The sequence below is a fragment of the Lichenostomus cassidix genome, chromosome 15 (genome assembly GCF_008360975.1).
Source record: "Lichenostomus cassidix isolate B80296 chromosome 15, HeHo_3.0, whole genome shotgun sequence".
Taxonomy (NCBI): Eukaryota; Metazoa; Chordata; class Aves; order Passeriformes; family Meliphagidae; genus Lichenostomus; species Lichenostomus cassidix.
In genome coordinates this window covers 1,883,310-1,903,244 of record NC_139496.1, presented here as the reverse complement: position 1 = coordinate 1,903,244, position 19,935 = coordinate 1,883,310, and the positions used below count along the sequence as shown (strand labels likewise).

The 19,935-nt window shown below is 50.1% G+C and overlaps 1 protein-coding gene across 12 annotated transcripts in view; it reads right to left on the bottom strand.

Annotated features, from left to right (window-relative positions):
- NCOR2 (nuclear receptor corepressor 2) overlaps nt 1-19,935 on the bottom strand; it is a 222,112-nt gene that overhangs the window by 105,372 nt on the left and 96,805 nt on the right. For all 12 annotated transcript variants that reach the window (XM_085075391.1, XM_085075387.1, XM_085075396.1 and 9 more), the window contains exons 5-6: nt 6,599-6,778; nt 1,698-1,811 (exon numbers count right to left, since the gene is read on the bottom strand). In XM_085075391.1, coding sequence (XP_084931517.1) covers nt 1,698-1,811; nt 6,599-6,778 — 294 coding nt within the window. The remainder of the gene's footprint in view (nt 1-1,697; nt 1,812-6,598; nt 6,779-19,935) is intronic.

The following is a 19,935-nucleotide window of genomic DNA, read 5'->3' as shown; positions in this document are numbered from 1 at the left end:
TCCCCCAGCCTCACCCATCACAGCTGGCACTGATTCTGTCAACTCTCTGCTGCCCACAGATAGATCCTGTCTTCTCCAAAGGAGGAACCTCCCTGCAGCCTGCTCTGGTTTCTATCAAGCCAAAGGGAAGGTTGGTTGGAGTCTCCAGCCCACAGGCAGGCTTGCTCACACGCTACCCACAAGGGGACTTTACAAGAACAGGGAAGAATCATCATTTGCCCATCCCTGGGATAATTCAGACATGAACACGGAACCAGATTTGAAATTATACAAACATTTGGTGTCCAAGGTGACCTTTGCTTGCTGATCACCCTGGAATGAGTGCATCTATCACAAAGGTTAATAGTGAAACTCCTGGCACCGAGCTGGCTGAGGATTAGCCTAATGCTGGCAAAGGGATGCCACCAGCTCTGAGCACTGTGTGTGACAGTGTCCCAGGTGTTACAGCTGTGGACTTGCAAGGAGAAATGTAGAACTCCACGCTTGACCTCCACAATCTCTGCCATCACCCATGGGAAAAGGGCTTGGAGAGCAGGGAATAGGAATAAAAATGTTTGAGAGTTCATTTTTTTGAGTCTCCCCCCTTGCACAGGAAGCACAAACCATCTAGCCCAATCCCCCAGAGAGGGCACTTGGTGGTGAGAATGGCTTTGAGGAACACTCAGCACCTGTCCCCAAAGCCCAGTGTCCCCAAAGCCATCACCAGCTGGCACTTGCTAATGCTTCAAACACGACCTCAGCCTTCACCCACTCACACAACAGACTGTGCCAGCGCTGGGTTTCCTACTGCTCAGGGAGAGAAGCAGATGGAAAAAGGAGAACCAGGAAAATTGCACTGCCTGGGAGAGCAGGGTAGGCGATTTTTTTTTCTTTTTAGGAGTCAGGCACCTGGATTTCTGCAGCTCCCAGTGAAATCGCAGGCCTCGCAATTCAAAATAATTAGCGACTGGTAGTTTTCCTTTTATGCAAAATCATCCTTTTTATCCAACACCTAAATGAAAATGAATGTGCTTGATTATCTACCAAAGGGCCCAATTTCTGAGCATCGCTCCGATGCACACAGCAAAATTCATCTCTCCTCGGGCTGCTATTACAGGCAGTGGCTGATAAATGAGCGGTCAGGCAGAGATCCAGAGCCAGGGATGCCAGCCTGACCTTTGTTAATGCTATTTACAGCATCAAATATCCACAAATCCAGCCATGGCTGCATCCACATCCTTTCTGCTCCAGCCTGGGGGGCTCAGAGCAGCCAGGAGAGCTTGTAGCTGGCCTACCAGTATTAGAGCACCACGGATGTCACCCTCCATCCACACAGCCCACCCACCACACCAAAGCCCACCCTTTGAGGCAGCTTTCAACCAGGTTCACTCCTGGGGGAGAGGATGAAGCAAACTATTTAACAGAGAGGAGTCTGAAGCATCTCTTGAACACTTCATCTCTAAGGCTGATCACAGGAAACCCCCCAGGCAGGTTCTTCAGAAGACATTAGTGCTCATCCCCAAGGCAGAGCAAAGTACTCATGGCTCAGTTCTCTGTGGTCACCATCCTGACAGGGCTCCATCTATCCCACTCCCACAGCCTCCACCCCAGAGGTAACACCCAGGAAAATCCCCCACCTGGTCCTCCCAACCTGCCCATCCCTGGCCAGGTGACACAGCACGATCACACGTTTGCACTTCCATTATTTCCAGACTCACCCTGTTCTCGTCGTAGATGATCTGCACCAAGCTGCGATGTTTGGACTCGATAGGAGGGGGAGAGATGGGTTTTTCAGGCTCTGGTGGTTTGGCTGCTTCTTCCTCCAACTGTTGCTGTGGAAGGAGAGGGGGGAGGAGGAGGGTGAGTCACAGCAAGAAACGCAGCCGTCCCTGTCCACACGAGACTCTCTGTGGTGCCGTGACCGAGGTAGAAAGCACCATGGTAGGAGACTTCCTGCGAGACACGGGCAGGCTGGGGCTGGGGAGGGACGGGGAGAGGGAGGAGAGCTCACAGCAGCCCTGCCACGCAAGCGCAGCGCTGGCCTGCCCCAGGCACCGGTCCTGTGCTCGTGGGTCGGTGTGTTTTAGGCATGGAGGATGAGGACCTGCCTCAAAGAAGCCTCCTGGAATTGGCCTGAGGCTAGAAGTAATGATTTTACTGGGAACACGAAAATGAAACCACAGCTCCAGCCCGGCTCTCTGCTGCTACCTGCCTCCGGAGCTGCTGCTGCCTGCAGGGAGGGGTGGAGGAGCCAGGGGTGACCAGCAAGGGTGCTCTCCACCTTCAGCTTCACCTCCTGATGGAATGGTTACAGGACATGCCTTGGGATGACTGCTCTCAATTAAATGACTCTTGCACCAGCCGCCCCTGCACTTTGGAATATCACCGCGGTCAGCAGGTAAACCTGAAGTTCCACCTGCACCTCGTCTTTCCCAACACTGCGAGGCAGGAGGAGACATCCCAGCCCTTCCTGCACGTTTGAGGAACTGCTCAGCTGAAAGAGGAAATCACAGATTCCTCCAGACTCCTCCTGGGGCCAGCCTGTGAGCAGGGAGAGCGCAGCCGTGCTCGGCAGCTGCGGGGCAGCACAGGCACAGGAGAGGGAGCGGCTGTCAAAAAACGCTAAGGATTTTTTCCCTGCTTGGCTCTGAATCTCCAAATCTTTGTACTTTTTTTCCTGCAGCTAAAGCATCCCCTGTTGAAGCATGAGGAAAATCGAGTGAGTCTTGTACTAGGAAACAAATGCACCTGGGACTTGGCTTGCACCAGAGGTGAGCACAAGGCTGATTTCCCAGAGACAGTGGTGGCTGGTGACCTGAGGAGAAGGTGGGCTGCCTTTCCTCCTACACATCATCTCAGCTCCTGCTGATGACACTTTTAGCACATCAGGGCAGTAGGATGCAGCCCAAGAAAGCACTTAAGCACCCAGACAGGTCTAATGGCTTGGCTGAGAAAACTCACACTCCTAAAATCGTGTTTCAGTGGATGAAACACCCCATGCTGTGGACTCCACCTCCCCACAGGTGGATACCTCTCCCCATAGAGGGAAAAGCAGAAGTATAGGGAGCACTGAGATAGAGCCAAAAAACCTCAGATACACCTTCTCCTGGGGAAAATACTTGTGTTTAAAAAAAAAAGTCAAAGCATCCGAAACTTGGCTATCTTGTTCTGGAAAGCCACAAAAATTCTGCCAAGTGGTTGGGTGTGTAGCAAGGGATTTCAGACAAGAGGGTTTGATGGCCTATCAGGAAACGAAAGTTTGCCGCTAAGTGGAGGCTCATTATAAACAGCTCATTAGAAGAAAAAATACAAATCTAATTATAGCTGAAATACAGTAGAGAATTAAACCCTACCCGCTGTGGCGTAGCACTGTATGGCTGTTAAAGGGACAGATTCCTGGGTAAGGATGTGAGGAGGGGCTGGAGGCAGCACACCTGACTGCAGCCTGCCACAGCTACTCCTGGGAGCCGTGGGAAATGGCAAAGCAAAATAGGTCAGGGTTCCCAGACAGGGACAAAATGGATTTCTTAAAGGTCTGCCACAAAAGGCAGGCTGGTACTGTGACCTTTACAGGGAGAAAAGCAGGATGAGAGATGAGTCTTGACGGCTCCACACTCCCTCCCTCCTTCCAGCAGTGCCTGCCCAAGACCTTCTTCCTCTCCCCAAATGGAAGACAGGGCAGCAGTGTTGAAGGGATGCAAGATGCCATCATTAGCCACAGTCCTGCCTCCCACAGCACCCACAGGCCAACCCATTTCCAAGTGGAAGAGGTCCCCACTCCAGGAAAAAGACCCTTTGGATGGACCACATGCTACAGAGGGACCACTGCAGGCTGCAGCACTGGTGGAAGGTGGGTGATATTTCAGGAAGATCCCATCCCTGCACATTCCAGCTGCTGGAGACACCTGCCTGATGCAGCCAAGGGTGTCACACATCCAACCAGCTGCCAGCTCCTGGTTATTGGGATGCTTCACCCTCCCAGGGACAGGAGAGGCTTCCAGCCACAGGGCATCTCTGAAAACCACTTTCAAAGCGACAAGGGGAGAACACAGGAAACTCAGCCTGATGGAAAGGGAAGCCCTGGAGCTCTTCCACCCGGCCAGCTCCACCTCCATCACCAGGTGGGAGTGTTGTACTCCCGGAGAGCCCTTCGCTGAGCTCAGCGCCCAAGGAGGCTCAGGCGCCGCTGCGGAGAACAGCCCAGCAGTTTATTTCTCCTTCAGATCCCCGGTACTGCTGCCAGGAATAAATGCATAAGGATTATCCTTCCCTGTCAGGAAGAGGGGGAGAGAGGACTCGGCGAGAGATTTAAGCGCATATGGCGCATGAGCGGGGGATGGCTGACGGAGGTGGCCTCCTGCCAGGGGTGTGCAGGGTTTGGGGAAGGTTTCTCAGCTTGCTGAAGACGTTTGCTTCTTGCAAAGTCCAGGCAGAGCCTTCCCTGCCATTTTTGGAACAACCAGAAAGAGAGAGATGGTGGATTGTGGTTGGTTGGGATTTTTTTTTTTTGCACTGCCTTTCGGTATAAATGTATTTAATTACCCTGAGAAGGCCTCCCAAAGACAGAGGGGAAAAGCATTAGGATATTCCAGCTGCATACAATTTCTCCCCTGCTCCACTGACGTTCCTGCAGGAGCAGGATCTGTTCCAGGCTCATTGCTTTCCCTCACTTGTCCTCCTGCTCTGACAGCTCGGATGCACAGATGCACAAAACGTTCCCAGAGCATCTCAGACAGGATCCCCTGCTCCAAAATCACTTCTTCCCAGATGTGCTAGCTCTGCTGGAATGGGATGGGGAAGGCTCCAGACAGAGGGGGAAGGAGGCCATATGGGGGGGTCAGTTTTGCCATCATGTGCCAAAAAAGAAAAAGAAAATAAATTAAAGGAGGGGAGGGGCACTTTTAATGCCAACAGCCACTTTCACCTTCTTCCCCATTTACCAGAGCATTTTTGTGGGCAGGAAGAATAATAAAATTTGTTCATAGGGAAGAAATAAAGCAACTGAGCAGCCAACGATAAAAACCCAATTTCCTTACGGAAGGACAGCTTGATTTTAATGGCAAGGAGCATATGCTGCTCCTGTCAGCATCAGCAGCAGCTCCCCAGCATCCCTGAAAAGTCAGGCGGAGTTGTCAGAGTTGTCAGTCCTCCCAGCTGCCATGAGAGGGACCTTCCCTGCCATGCCAGGCACACATCCCACTCAGGAAGCCCTTCTCCAGAGTTGGAAATTACCTCTTTCCTCAAATGTGAGTAAAAAACATGGACCAGCAGCCAGACTGCCAGGTGGTACAGGACACCAGCATTTCAGCTGAGCTCCCTAGGAGGGAGAGGGGAAGGGCTACCTTCACCCAGCTCCCACCAAAACCATCAAGAGGAACCTCTGTGGTGTCCACAGCTCCAGCTGTTCCTCTGGGTGCCATGAGCTGGCACACAGAGCTGCTGCCTGCACCCCCAGCACAGCTGCTGCTGCCCACTCCTGGCTTCCTCTCCCTAAGCACTCAGATACCTCTGCAGATAGAAAGTGACACATGCCAGGAAAGGGTCCTTCACATTAATTAAACCATATTGTTTGAAAACAAAATGAGAATATTCCTCCTTTGCCTTGCAGGACAGAAAGGAACTGTGTTTGGTTTATGAAAATATAGATCTGACTGGGAAGGTCAAGTGCATGCTCATTCTCCAGGAGCTTCAACAAGCAGCCCAAGCAGAGGTTTAGCTCCATTCCCAAATTCGTACTGCAGCTACAGCCCCTTGGGAAAGGACATTCCTCTCAGGCAGTTTGGGATTAGCAGCCATCAGGGAGTTCAGAAACTCACCCCAAGCAAAGGAAATAAAACGACCAGAAGAAAGAGGCAAAGAAGTGATTTGCTTTAAGAAGTGAAAGCCCTTAAGTCTGTGGGTTTTTTCACAGACATCCCTGAAGGTTTTGTCATATTAATCTCTTAATGGGTTTATGGTAATTGTGTACAGGCCAACACAGAGTGGGTCATCCTTCCAATAAGGAGTGCTCCTGTGCAGGGTAAAGCTGCAACCAGGAAGATCAGACTCAAATCCCTGCTCAGGCACAGCCCTGACTGGAGCTGGACCAGATGCTGCTCACGGCTGTAGAGCTGGAAAGCCCCAGAGAAACAGGACTGGAGGAACTGGAAGGGCCATTTGGTCATTGCAGCAATGTTTTAAACAGCCCAGTACTGAATATTGGCAGCAACAACAGCACTGGGGATACACAATTACTGGAAACAAAAAAGAAAAGACCTTGTGCTACACTGTGCTGGACAGATGACTCGAACAACCCAAGCTGTGCTTCCAGCTCTGCCACTGACCACTTGCACATCCACTGCCAAGTCACCAAGGACACATTTTTCTCCCTTTCAGGTTCTCTGATATGCAGAGCCTAAAAGCTGGGTTTCCAAAGCTCCCTCCCTCAGCTTGCAACTAGCAGCTCCAGCCTGCCAGCAGAGCAGACACCACCAGTGTCACGACAGGAACAGGGACACAGATGACCCTGGTGCACTGCCATTGTCACTTCCCCTCTGTGGCTGGGCATGGGCAAAGGCAGGGCCTGTGGCAGCATGCAGAAGCAAGGAGACATGTTCCCCTCCAGACCACAGCCTCTTACCTGCTTCTTCTTCAGCTTGGAGATCTGCTGCTCCACCATGGTGATCTCGCGGTCCACGCGGTCCATGTTCTGGATGAGCTCCTCCTTGGAGAGCCGGGCGGGCAGCAGGTCCAGCTCGGCGTCAGGGTGAGCAGGGCTCACGGGCGACACGGGCTCCAGTTTGCCAGGCAGGCCACGCTCCTGGGAAGCACAGAACAACCACATCATCTCTCTCCCAGGAGACTCTGGATCCTTCTCTCATCCTCCCACAGCTCCCTGGCCTGTTCCCAGCCTTCTGAGATACACAAAACCCTGGAAAAAACCTGCTAGACTAGGGAGTACCAGCTGTCAGATCACATCACCACAGTGCTCCACAACCTCCAGCATCTTCTCCAGAGAGAACCAGGTTACTCTCCCAGGGACATGAGAACAGCTCTTCCTCCTGACAAAGCCTCAGAGGCTCCACCACCTTGAGTGCTACTCGTGTTCTTACAGGATCAATAAACCCATCCATATTCAGGAGCTCCCAGCAGCACTGTTCCTTCACAGGGCTCAAGGCTACATCTTCTCTTCAAAAATGAGACACCACAGTCATGTCCTCCTTGGACTCAGCTGCAGAGACAAGAGCAGCATTAACCATGCTGAAGGAGAAGGGGCTATGAGGAAGGCCCTGGGAAGAAAGAGAGCTCCCAGCTCCTTCATGGAGGTCTTCCTCCATCTCTTTCTAAACTCTAGGGTTACTCTGAGTGTTGGATGTTGAATTTATTCATCCAAATATGGAGAGAAAGGGGATAGGTGAGTCAAGATAAAAATAGACTGAACTGACATTTTTCAAATTCCAGGTGAAGAGGCTCTTAGCTCAACAAGACCCTTCAAGTCAGAGACTAGAAAGATCAACAAACATCTGTGGCCATGACAGGGAGCAGCTCTAACAACCCAGGGCTGAGGGAAAACACATCAAAACATTCAGCTTTGTCCTCAGCAATACAACTTTGCTAGCTGGTATCCCAGGAGCATCCTGCAGCCACACTGCCTCACCTGCACACCACCCCTCCCCTCTCCAGTTCCCAGCAAAGGAGCCCATTCTCTGCCAACATGAGCTGCAGGGCTGAGCTGCCCACCACGGCTGAACACACCTGGGATGAAGCAGCTGTTTAACAGCCACACAGATGGGGATCACAGCACACCACCAGCCTACCCTGACCCAGGACACTCCTCTCTGGCAGCCACCCAACACCTTAATTAAAAGTTTATCCATTCGTTTGCTCAGTGAGTGGATGGATTTCTTTTCCTGGAGGGGAGAAGAGGAGAGGTGGCTCCGTTTGTAACCCTAAACCTCTGCCAGGCTGGGCAGCCAGCACATGGCAGCTGCTGCAGAGGGGAGGGAGGGGAGGGATGGGGGGGAGGCAAACAGGGAAGAAATTCACACAGCTTTGCTACCTTCATTACAGCAGCCCTGTATAAAGCCAACGTTTTTCTGCACCAATTGGTGCTGAACATCCTCCCACCCACACTGACACAGCCACCAGTGACCAGAAAAGCTAAGCTGGTTGTATCCAGCATCCATTCAGAAGAGAAACTAGAAGATCATGAAAGCTTTCTGGAGAATCGTGAAGAGAAGATCCCATTTTGTTTTACTTCCCCAGCATTAGACAACAAAAGTGGTCAGTCTGCTGCGGTGGGAAGGCTTTGTGTCCTCCACAGCTGGGGTTTTTTTTTGTGGTTTTGTTTTTTTCAAGTCAAGAGGAGCAGGACAACCACAAGAAGCAAAAAATAAATAAGGTGCTCATGAAATCTTGTTCAGATTAAGGCACAGGAAGGGGAAGTGGCAGTGGCTTGTAGGTGGGTAGGTTTTTCTAAAGGAAAGGAAGCTACCTGCCAAAAATGCAGAAGAGAAAGGCTCCTCTCTGTGCACATGAAATAAATTATACTTTCACGTGTCTGCCAATATGCAAAATAGGGCATTTTTAAGCTTCTACTTGGCACAAAACCCCTTGGAAAGCTGGTTTCTGATACATTTTTGTCTTCTACCTTGCAGAATCTGAAGCAAAAGAGCAGCAAAGCTGAGTAAGGGAAATAGCTGCAAGTCACAGCACAAACATCCTCATCAGGTATTAGGAGATGATTACAGCAATAGAGAGAGGCAATGTCCTTGGACCTCACATACTGGACACTGTCATTTCATAAGGAGCTCTCTAAATCAACAAAATGAAAAGTAGCAAAAAGAAGGAAAAACCAAAACCAAAGGGAAAAAAAAAAAAAAAGAAGAATCTTGTCAGTGCAGTGGTGACATCCAAAAAGCAGAGCTCATGGATTTATGCAAGGCATAAAGAAGCCCTTCTAAATCACAAAAATGGGTTTAAAAGAGGTTTGCAATCACCAGAGTCCATTTAGAGAACAGGACAGACCCAAAAGATCAGAGATATTTCAACTAGTGCTCTGCTTCCTACAGCTCTCAAGAAACCCCCAAAATATATTCCCCTGCTCTAGACAGTGTGATACCCTGAACAAGTGCAGTGTGAAACGTGAAATTCTTCTTATTAACGTGAAGTCACAGACTTCCAAACCAGCAAGAGCTAGGAGAGCTGGAATAAATCTGCTGGAGGGAAGAAAACAATTACTGCATTACTCAAGTTGATATTTTCTCAGTAATTATACTGTTTCCATGTGATTTGTTTTTACACACGGTTAACAGCTACTGCAGCTCCTGTTTATCCCTGGCCTTGTTTTGTGATTTATCTGATAACAAGGGTGGGTGTGCAGGGGGCAGAGGCTGCACAAACCTCCCCGCAGCAAGAGGAGGTGCTGGCACTGAAGAAAACAATTATCACTGAGGAGGCTGTCAAAGAGCAAGGCCAGGCTTTGGGTGGGTTTCTTCTACATGCTTAGGAATAAAAATTCCCAGTATAGATAATGGAACAAGCCTGCTATTCGCTATTAAGCAGTGAGTTTAAAAACATGCAAAAAAGAGAGGAAGGAAAAGGATAACCCAGCTGCCTGTTGATTCATTGAAAAGTAAGTCTCCAGGTAAGTTTGATGTCCCTGCCTTCAGACACACCAACACCCAGTCCACAAGCAAAAATTACACTGGGAGCACCAAGGACACACTAGAACCTGCACCAGCCCATCTCCACCTATTTATTTTGCATGACTGACCCAGCTGGTGATACTCCCAGAGAAGTCATGCGAGTTGGTGGGATGGAAAAGGGAGTCTGTGCCATGCTTAGCTCAGCACCTACAGCTGGATGCAGCCCAGCCTCCCTGAAGGGTCATTTTTCTCTGCTGCTTCTCAGCCTCAGGAGACAGCAGATCAGTAGCTCTGCTCCACCTGCATCTAAATCTCACTGCAAAGTGCATTTTGACCTTGCTGATCCCTTGGCTGCATCAGCTGCCCTTCCAAAACTCCACAGCGAAGCTTCCAAACCTCCACACCCCATCAGTGTGTCCCGAGCAAACAGAGCTTCTTGCTTGGAATGACCCTCAGGGTCTCCAGCACAGAGCAGTGTTTGCCCTACATATCATCTTTGGTAAGCCTGGATCTCTCTGTCTTGCTAATCCAGATCATTAGTGATGCTCCCCCAAGCCCAGGACAGAGATTTAGGGATGCCAACATCATCTCTTCCACAGTCTGTTCACTTTCTAATTATCAGCCAGCAGCAGCATTTCCTGCTGGAGCACCAGGAGGGATTAAGAGGTGTTATCTTCAACTCCTGCCCACTCGCACATCTCTATCCTCATGGGCTGGAGAAGATTGCCAAAGCAGGCAGGATAGGCTGGAGCCACTCAACCTCTGCTCAAATTAATTCCCAAAAAACCTCACATGAACTGGTGATCAGGGGATCTTCTCGTGGGGATGCCTCCACCACCTGAGGCTCTCACAGCAGCACTGAGCCAGTGAACATTCCAGCAGTCTGCCAGCCAACACCCCTCCCAAACCCCCATCCATGTGGGGCTGTGCAGCTCATCCTCCCTGCCCAGGAGCCCAGGGATGAGCAGCATCACACTCTGAGCAGACACTGAGCCCCCAGGGCTTCCCACACTCCCTGGGAGGAGAACTGAGCAGGAAAGCCAACACCCCACTCCTCCATCCATCAGGTGTTTAAGTAAAAACATGCACATAAAACTCCTAAATGAGCCAAATACAGACTAAAGGAATTAATTTTTTTAATTAGAAAAGTGTCCAACACATTCTGACGTATCTTAAGCCCCAGCATGACAGCACTGACAGAGGGAAAACGTTATGGAGCTGAAAATTAATGTCTCGTTTCCCTAGAGAGATTCATGAGTACAAAAAGTCAGGGAGTCCGAGCAGTGAAAAGTACATCGAGTTACTGCAATTCTTTTGTTCACGGCCATCTGCTGTGCTAACGGCTCTTTCTGCAGCCTAGCCCTTCAAAGGATGTTTTAATTCTTAAATACTGCTGAGCTCTCGCTGGGCTGCCGAAGAGGGATGGAGATGTGTGTGTGCTCTGGGGAGGACCTGCGGTGCTGCTCACCAGCCAGGAGCACAGGGCTGTTCCCCTGCAAGGCCAAGTATTCCCGAGGGATGCCAGGTGTGGGACCAAAGCATCATCATCCACCTCCTTCCTCCATCCCCACGCTCCATGGCATGTGCAAAACAGGGATCACTTTCACTGGATGCAGCCCAGTCCGTGCTCTCATGGGAATTCATAAAGCTGGAGACCAAGGAGCTGTCTGAAGACAAAGCCAGTTTTTTTTGTAATTTATTTTTTTAAAATAAATCTGACTTTACGAGAAGGCCCACGAAATTCCTTTCCTCCGTAATCCAGCTGAATTCCATGCAGACAGAGCAGGAAACATCCCAACAATTTCTAAGCTTGCACGAAAGTAGGTCAAAAAACTTCCCCAATGTTTCAACAGCTTGAAGCAATTTAATTGCAAAACCAGGACCAAATGCTGACCCCTCCCTCCCAGCCCCCCCAGCAGATTTACGAGGGTGGTAAAACCTCGCCAAGCAGAGCCTCAGTTAAATGCAGTAACCAAAGCCTTGTATCTGGTCTCGCAAAACTTGCTTGTGCTCAAAAGAGCCATTCCGTGGTGTTACAGTGAACAGATGCTGCCTCTGGATCTCAGCACTGCAGAATTCCACACCAGCACCAGCAAACACGGCTTACGGACTCAGGCAGCCTAAAATAACGGGTCAGATCAGGAAAATCTTACTCAGGCAAACTCCCACCGACGCCGAAGGCATTACCCCGACAAATGGATGCTGTGCCTTTCATTCCCTTCCTGCGTTTCCCCATTAGTGGATAATAATTGCATTGAATGCGAATGTTCCCTACTGACTTAGAGGAGTGATGAATTCTCACCTACCCATCTACTCATTACAACGAGGAGCTAATTGCTCCACCTCTCATTAAGAATCCCACAACACTGCTTATTCTGCATCCCTGGATTTTCAGTTGACCTTAAGTTTGTTCAAACAGTAACTGTCTGGATTGAAATTTTCCATGCTGAATATCGGCTTCAGGCACTTTTAGTCTTTTTTGTTGTTTTTTTTCCTAAACAGTGAATTTCAGCCAAAACAACTCTGTCACTTCCAAGAACAAGTTTACAGGAAAATATGCCTTTCTGCAACATTCAAAAAGATTCTGGGAACTTTTTCTTTGAGCATCTTCAGTACAGTTGATACATCTGGTAAGACTCTCTGCCAGCGATTTGCCTTTTGTTAACACTGCAAAAGTGTCCAAGTCAAAGGAAAAAAAAATATATATTAATAAAAATCTCATCTTGGTGCTTGCCCTAGGGGAATAACTTGGAACTGAGCAGGCAAGCAGAGTGGGGTCCTGGTTCTGGGAAGCTCCAGGAAAGGTATTTCACTCTGCCTGTACTTCTGCAAAGGGAAGGAAAGGGCTGAGCTGGAAGGACCATCCTGGCATGTGTGGAGCATTCCAGGCCAACAGCAAGTGCCCCAAAGAGCTGTGAATAAATGCATGGCTTGGATGGCAGGTAAAGCCTGAGACCACCCACCAGATGATAAGGATGGAGTAATGCAGCCAGTGAGCTGCTTGGCACAAGACAGCCTGTGCCAGGCACTGAACAGCAAAGACAGGGTTCTGCTGCTTCCAGCAGACAAGGGGAGGACAAGCTGAGGTTGTCAGAGCAGCCCATGGAGCAGCAAGCTCTTCCACTCCTCCATCTGCAGCTTTAATGCTTTCAATAATTTGTTCACCCAGCAGCCACCAGTGCTGACACTGCACACACGAGTGTGTGTTTGAAGCCTCTTAAAAAGAACCAAACTGCGAAAAACGCCTCTGATTATATGAAGAGCCAAGGCAGGGAGGGAAATTTTTAATTGCCCAATTTGGCACTCAGCCAGGCATTGGGGTCACCCCCGGCTGCAGAACCACGTTTTAAAGGTAATGGAGAGCTCATGGCAGAGCTCCTCCTTGCTGGGGCTCAAACCTCCCTCGCATTCCTTGGGGCCAGCTGACTTCGGCAGCTTTCACAGGAACCTCTGAATCATCACCAGGGCCTGTTTTTGCGTTTCTACCTGTGCCTGCTGCTCAGGGAGCTTCTTTAGGGAGGCTGGGAAGGTGCCCTGCCTGGGGATGCAGGCACAATCCCCAAACCTCCTGCAGCAGCCTAGGAAACACCTTGTCACCTAACTCAACAAACCTCAGGGGAATGGAACACTCACTCCATGCCTTTCAAAACTTCCAAGCCTCCCAATTTTTTTTTTTTCTTCTTTTTTGCAATACCACCCATCCTCTATCAATTACCACATGGAGTAAAGCAAGTTACAAGTCTTTCCAGCACATCAACCAGGCAGGGATGAAGCATCAAGGGTCATGTTAATCCCAGCAGGTAGGTTCCCTCTGACAGAGGATGCAGGAATAGTCCCTGACAAATCCCAGCTGCCCCCCATGCAGGTAGAAACCCTTCCAGCCCTACATGCCATGTGAAAAGCACACTCGAGTTTTGTAAAGAAAGGCTTCTGCAGAAAAAAATCCCTTTTTATCCCAGTGCAATACTCCAGTAAACAGCACAAATGCCATTGCACTGGTGGAGCAGTGCCTACATCCACTCCCATCATCCTGCAGAAGTGGGAGCCGAGCATTACATCCGCTTACATCTGCTCTCCACTGAGCATCCCGTCAAAAATACAACATTTCATGCCAACTGGAAAAGCTACGTCAGCCAAAAAGCAGGCGGGCAACCAGTCAGCGGGACTGCAGCCATTGCAGTGTCACTGCTGGAAACACAGGGCCAGATCCTGAGCCAGGCTCAGCACCAGCACAGCACTGTCCTGGGGTGCTGGGATACCAGAGCCCCTGCTTGGGTGGCCAAAAGGGCAGCACAGAGCTCCTCAGCATGGACATGCCAGCAAACCTCCTCCTGTGCTTGCAGAGTGACTGACAGGGTGCTCCCAGGTGGGTGTCAGCTCAGCTCGGGCTGTGCCCCTGGAAGGTCCAGCTCATTCCCTGGGTGATGCCAGGTGCATCCTCCAGCACATGGACAAACACGGGGGAGGGATGATCCACCACGGCAGCTTCTCTAAACCTCACTGATTTAAAAATAAAAAATTGAGGGGAAATGAAAAGACAAAAGCCCTTCTCAGCCTGGTGTTATCAAGCAGAGGAAATGAGACTTCTAAAGCTCCCATTCAGAGAGGAGTGGGGGAGAGAAATCCCACTCCAGACGCACTTGAACGAACAGCTTTTGAAATGGAAATGTTGCTCTTCAGAAACATTTAAATTTTCTCCTATTGCCAGGGAGGAGGCAGGAGGCCGAGGAGGAGCAGGGACTCCTGAGCCACACACATCCCAGCGGGATACACACAGGGCAGCACTCGGCGGCCCTGTGAAGCAGGGATTTGTCTGGGAGTTAATCAGGATGGCACACAACATCAATATTGGGAAGTTGGCTTGAAGGGGAATCAAATTGAGAGGGGAGGAAAGGGAATGATTGAAGACGGCTCTATTTAACCACTACAGCCGCAAGTGAGATACACTTAAAGGCAGCTCACACTCCCTCCCCTCCCACCCTTCCTCCCTCTCTCACAGCCATTACCCAAAATTATTTTCCCCAGATCCTGGAGATTGAGCTGCCTACTGAGGAGGAGATTGACTGATGGAGAAAGGAAATGCAGACAAGATCTAAGATGGCTTGAGCAGTGGCTGAGGTGCATTGTGAGACAATCCAGACCTCTTCTTGCATGCAAGAGCCATTGCACCAAGCCAAGGTTACCAACAACTACCCTGAGACTCCCAGCACATCAAGCACAGGATGATGAGTCCCAGCAGTAAACCTCTGTTCTCTCTCAGCAGCTCCTCTTCCAACTGTGTCAGCTCACAAAACTGCAGTAACTGCTCCTAGAGGAACCCACTGAGCTCTGCTTGCCAGCTGCATGTCACCACCTGCTCTCTCCAAAGTCTTCAGGGTCACCTAACCTATAGGTTCCTCCTGGCTGTGCTCTCAGGTATATGAAGCAGGACATCAAACATCTCTCAGCTGTAAAAACCACGAGGGACACAGTGGGGACAACACCTCTGCCTGCCCCTACACCACCTGAGGAATCCACCAGCAGCCCCACAGGCTGTGCAGAGCACATCCACTGACCCCAAACACCCCACAAGCAGCAGTGCTCTGGCAGCACCTCGGGACACGCAGAGGAGGGGATGTGGGACAAAAGCCCAGCTCCTGGCCCTGGTTTCCATCTCGGTGCCATGGCAGAGGCAGCACAGCACAGACACCAGCAGGCAGGATCCGTGCTGACAGGGAGCACGGGTGGTGCACAGCAGCCGTCAGCTGCACCATCCATCAGAGGCAGCCGCCGGCTGCGCTCAATGCTTTATTGTTCTAATAATTGTGCAGACACGTGGAAGGGGCTGCCTCGACATTCGCCGCTTGTTTGAGTAGCCATTTCCTTCCCTGCTCCGCCTGGTTTTCCATCGGGAGGCCACATCCTGGGGGGCAGTGCTGGCCATTCCCAGCGCCCTCCCCATACCAGCGGGGCAGGAAGGTGGGAGCAAACAGCATCCCTCACCATCAGGAAACACAGGCTGGTCCAGATCCCAGCTGGCAGCCAAGCCCTCCACCTCAACAAGTCCAGGAAAACACGCAGAATAAACCTTTCAGGAGAGTTTTGGGTTTATGTAGAGAATTTTTTTGCCATAATAAGCCTCCCCCCATTCAGCAGGTAGAGATGGTTGCAGGGTGCAGTGACTGCCAAGGTCTCTCAATCATGTCACACCTTCAGCATCACTCAGCTCTGTGATCAGAGCAAAACTGACCATGGAAAGACCAAATACCAACAAGAGCAAGAGACAGAGCAGCTCCCAAAGGCTCAAATCAGAAACACCATTTCTAACTGTGAATGGCTGTGGGAGTTGCTCAAACCACAAACCTCTGCCCAGTCTGTTCCTGCAAAAAACCATGAAGCACCTCTGTTTCCCCAAACCAGGGTATTACAGGAAAACCTGAACATCTCAGCTCCCATAGCAAGAATAAGCCCACAGTGAATTTGTTATTATCTGTTAGCAAAGAAGCAGCTTCCCACCAAGGCTGGAATTTCCATCTTGGTTTGGCAGGCACAGGGCTGTGAAATGATTACTGTGTTTACTTTTCCTTTGCTAACTATAAAATCCCATTCCACTGCCCTGCCAAGAATGACTGAAGCTAATAAAATTCAGGCATTTGGAAGAAAGCAATAATAAACCTCCCTTTTGGGGCCTTTATGATGAAATTTCCCCACTCCAATCAGCGATTATGCTGCATTCATGAACACTAGTGATGTCTCCAAGTGCGCCCAGATTGACTCAAATCAATATTTAGCTTTGCTTGAGACTGGGAATCTTTTTCCTTGTGGCAGCTGAAGGCAGAATCACTGAAGAAGGCTAGAAGAAGCCTTTGAAAAAACATCTTACAAGAATAGGAGGCAGCATATATAAAAATATATATGTATATGTAGAAAATATTAAAGTAGATTTTTCAATTACTTAAAAACCCATAACAAGTATACACACATGAATGCATGAATTTACAAATCTCTCTCCAAATATACTGGAAGCCTTTCATATAATGCACTGTATATATTTATATACACATACCTGGCTATTCTTTGGGAGTTTTTAGTGTTTGAAAGCCCACAATGTTCCTGTGTTTACATCTGCCACTCTGTCTGCTGCTGAGGCAGAAACACATTAGCTGCTGGGGGCAATCTGTTCTACATCATACTTTAGATGGCTGGCATGAGATAAAATAACACAGACCTGAAAAACAGCCTGAAATAAAAGCCTGTGCTTGGTTTGGTCACGTAACCACGTGGGACAGCTTGATCTGCACTAGGCAATGGTTTGTTTTTAAGCAGCCACAGGAAAGAGAGCATCCAAAGTGGAGATCAGAAGGCAGAAATGATCACTGCTGCTCCTCAGGGAACAGCTCAGGAGGAGAGAAATCAGACCTGCTGGGGCAGTGACCAGAGCAGGCTGCTCAAAGCCAAGCCTAGGAAGTGTTACCATGCAGGCAGAGGAGCAGATGCGGTGCCACAGCAGCAGAGAAATCTGCTGTGGGCATGTGCTGCAGCAGGATGCCATGGGCTCTGCAGCCCTGGAGAACCCCTCAGGATGCAGCAGAGGACTGGAAAACCCCACAGCCACTGCCCATCTCCTCCTCGGCACTGCCAGAGGACAGTGTGTCACCTCTTCCTCTCAGGAAAGGGTACCGGGTGCAGGATTAAGGCTGGATGAAGGTGAGGAGAACCTGGGCAGAAAATGCTCTGTCAGAGCACTGAGACAAAGACTAACTAGACAGGCTGCTCTGCAAGCAGAGGGTTCATGTCATTTCATCCCACACTGCTGCTCCCCCACTAATTTCTCCTTTTGCTCCCCCAAACCTGGGGTAGGACAGAGCACATTCCTCCCGTCCTGAGCCAGCTCTGCCACTGGGTAAAAGCCCATTTCCAAGGGCAGAGGGAACAGGCTCCACTGTGCTCTCGCTCCTTATCCTCCTGGAAAAAGGTGCCAAGAATTAGAATTACATTTTTCGAGAGCAGCAGAACAAGCCAAGGGCCTGTCAGCTTGTCCTAAAACAACCCCTCTCCGCTTGCTGAGCGCGCAGCCAGCATTCCTGACACACACCAGCGTCCATCGCCCCCCGGCCCCCCCAGGCAGCACAGGGCTGTGGAGCCAAAAAACCCTCTGAATGTTCTCTGCCTCAAACACAGCCAAAGAATTTTTCTGTTTAAAAAGCAAGTTTAGGTCCAAAAAGAAAGGAGGTTTTCAGCGAGTGATTTGAACTAGGCCCTTTGGCACTCGACAGCTCCTCTCTTGTTATCGATGCTGAGGGTGTTGTTAAGAGATGAGGCTCCACGAAGCACGAACGTGAAGTCACAGAGCTTTAGCAAGGGCTGTTGCCATGTTCAGTATGTTATTACAGCTCCATCACCACAGGCACAAAGAGCAGCAACTTGTCTCTGTCAAATCCATTGCTGAAATCACTCCCCCACTCCATCCCCTCCAGCAGCAGCAGGCAAACACCACTGATTGCTGTTGCATCTCCTCCAGAGCTTCCACCCCACGCTGGGAAGGAAGGTATTAGCATGAAATACCCTCCTCCTCAAAACACAGCACCCAGAATCAATCTGATGGGTGTCACAACTCACTGGCTTTTGTTGTGTGAGTCAAGGCCATTGATGGGCTGCATTTCCTAACCATGGAAAAGTACAGCGCCAAAAACGTGCTTGGTGCCATACGTCCATGGAAAAGTGACCCAAGTTGGTCCCAGGAAGTCCCTTAGGTAGGAATGGCATGCAGGGATGCTGAACAAAGATCCCTGAGGCTGCAGGGGTGAAAGAAAATAACCAGGACGTTCTTCTTGGTACCAGGATGGAATTCTTCCCTGGACACTTACTCCAGGTGTGGGGTTCCTTTTTAACACAAATGAACACAACTGGTTGAGCACAGGCAAAAGTGGTGGCTGGAACAGCTCTCCTCACCCGACACCACCCTCATGCTCTGGAGCAATGCACTGCAGACCAGTAGCAGTTCCTGCCATACCAACACTGTAAGTCCCACTTGAGGACTGACAAAGTGACAAACTAGCCCACCTCTCTCCTGCATTTCCAGGACAAACAGGGCACATCAGAATTCTTGCTAGGAGATAAGAGATACACAGAACATGTACAAACACTCCACAGATGGAGAAGAAAAGTCTCCACGAACCCACACAGCACACCCAGCTCAGCACACTGCCTACTGCAAGCACTAAGAGCCAGCAATATTTCTTCCAATTAAGGGGTGAGGCACACAAAGTCAAGGGACTTTCTTTCCCTCCAGCAGATCAGGTGAGCTGTTGCACTGCGCGAGCCTTGTAATATTGACTGAGTGGAACAGAAAAGTCCAATTATGTAAATGATGAAGCAGGTTCCCGAGAAGCAGTCAGCCTTATCACACCGTCCTTCGCCACCGCTGTGGCTTGAAAGGCAATTTAAAAGGTTGTTTTGGATGTCGATCACCACAAATGAGCTGGAGAAGTGTGAAACAACCTGTGCTTGAGGCACTGTCAGTTCTCCTGTTGGTTTTCCAGCTCCACTGCCTTGGCCCTGCTGTCTGTGCCTTGGAGACCACTGCAGGCTGGAGCAGACAGGGCAGGGGAGAGCCATGCTGCCAGCAGCTCAGGGAAGGGTCAAGGGTTTTTACATCCTGCCTCTGGAACGCTTCTGCAGCCCAGGAGGGCTTTTCCTGCCATATCCAAGTCTCTCAGACCATAGTTCAGTTCTTTGGCCACAGGAACTTCAGCTGAGAAATGGAATAAAACCAGTTGTCTTGCAATCATGGTGCTCCTTCCTTTTACCCCTCAGCCCAGGGCCAGCTGGAGGAGCCAAACATCTCACAAGGACTATGCAACGCCCAAAATCATCTGTTTTTCAAATGAAACCAGCACGAGTCCATGCATGGAACAGAGATTCCAGATACTCCTCAGGCTGTTCCCTTGGCTTCCCATCCCATGCTGCTGCATGGCATGGGCTGCTGACAAGCCCTTGCAGCCACCCTGGCACAGTGGGCAAGGGGATGGACTGCCAGGCATGCCAGGAGAGCCACTCTGCTTGCACACCATATGCTCCCAAAGGTGTGTGTTCATGTGCAGCTGAGAAGGGGTTGACACACCCACACTCATCCCATCCTCCCATGATTTGGAAATTATCTTCAGAGCAGGGAGGAAAGCAGTGGGGGGAGAGGATGAAATCCAGCCAGAAGTGTTTGTGCTGTGGCAACGTGAACAATGCAAATATTTCAGCTTTTAAATATGTTTGGAATGACAGAGAATGCCAACATGTCCCTCATCTTCCCAGAAATAGCTTTGAATCACTGCTGCCCTAACGTAAATTCCCCACC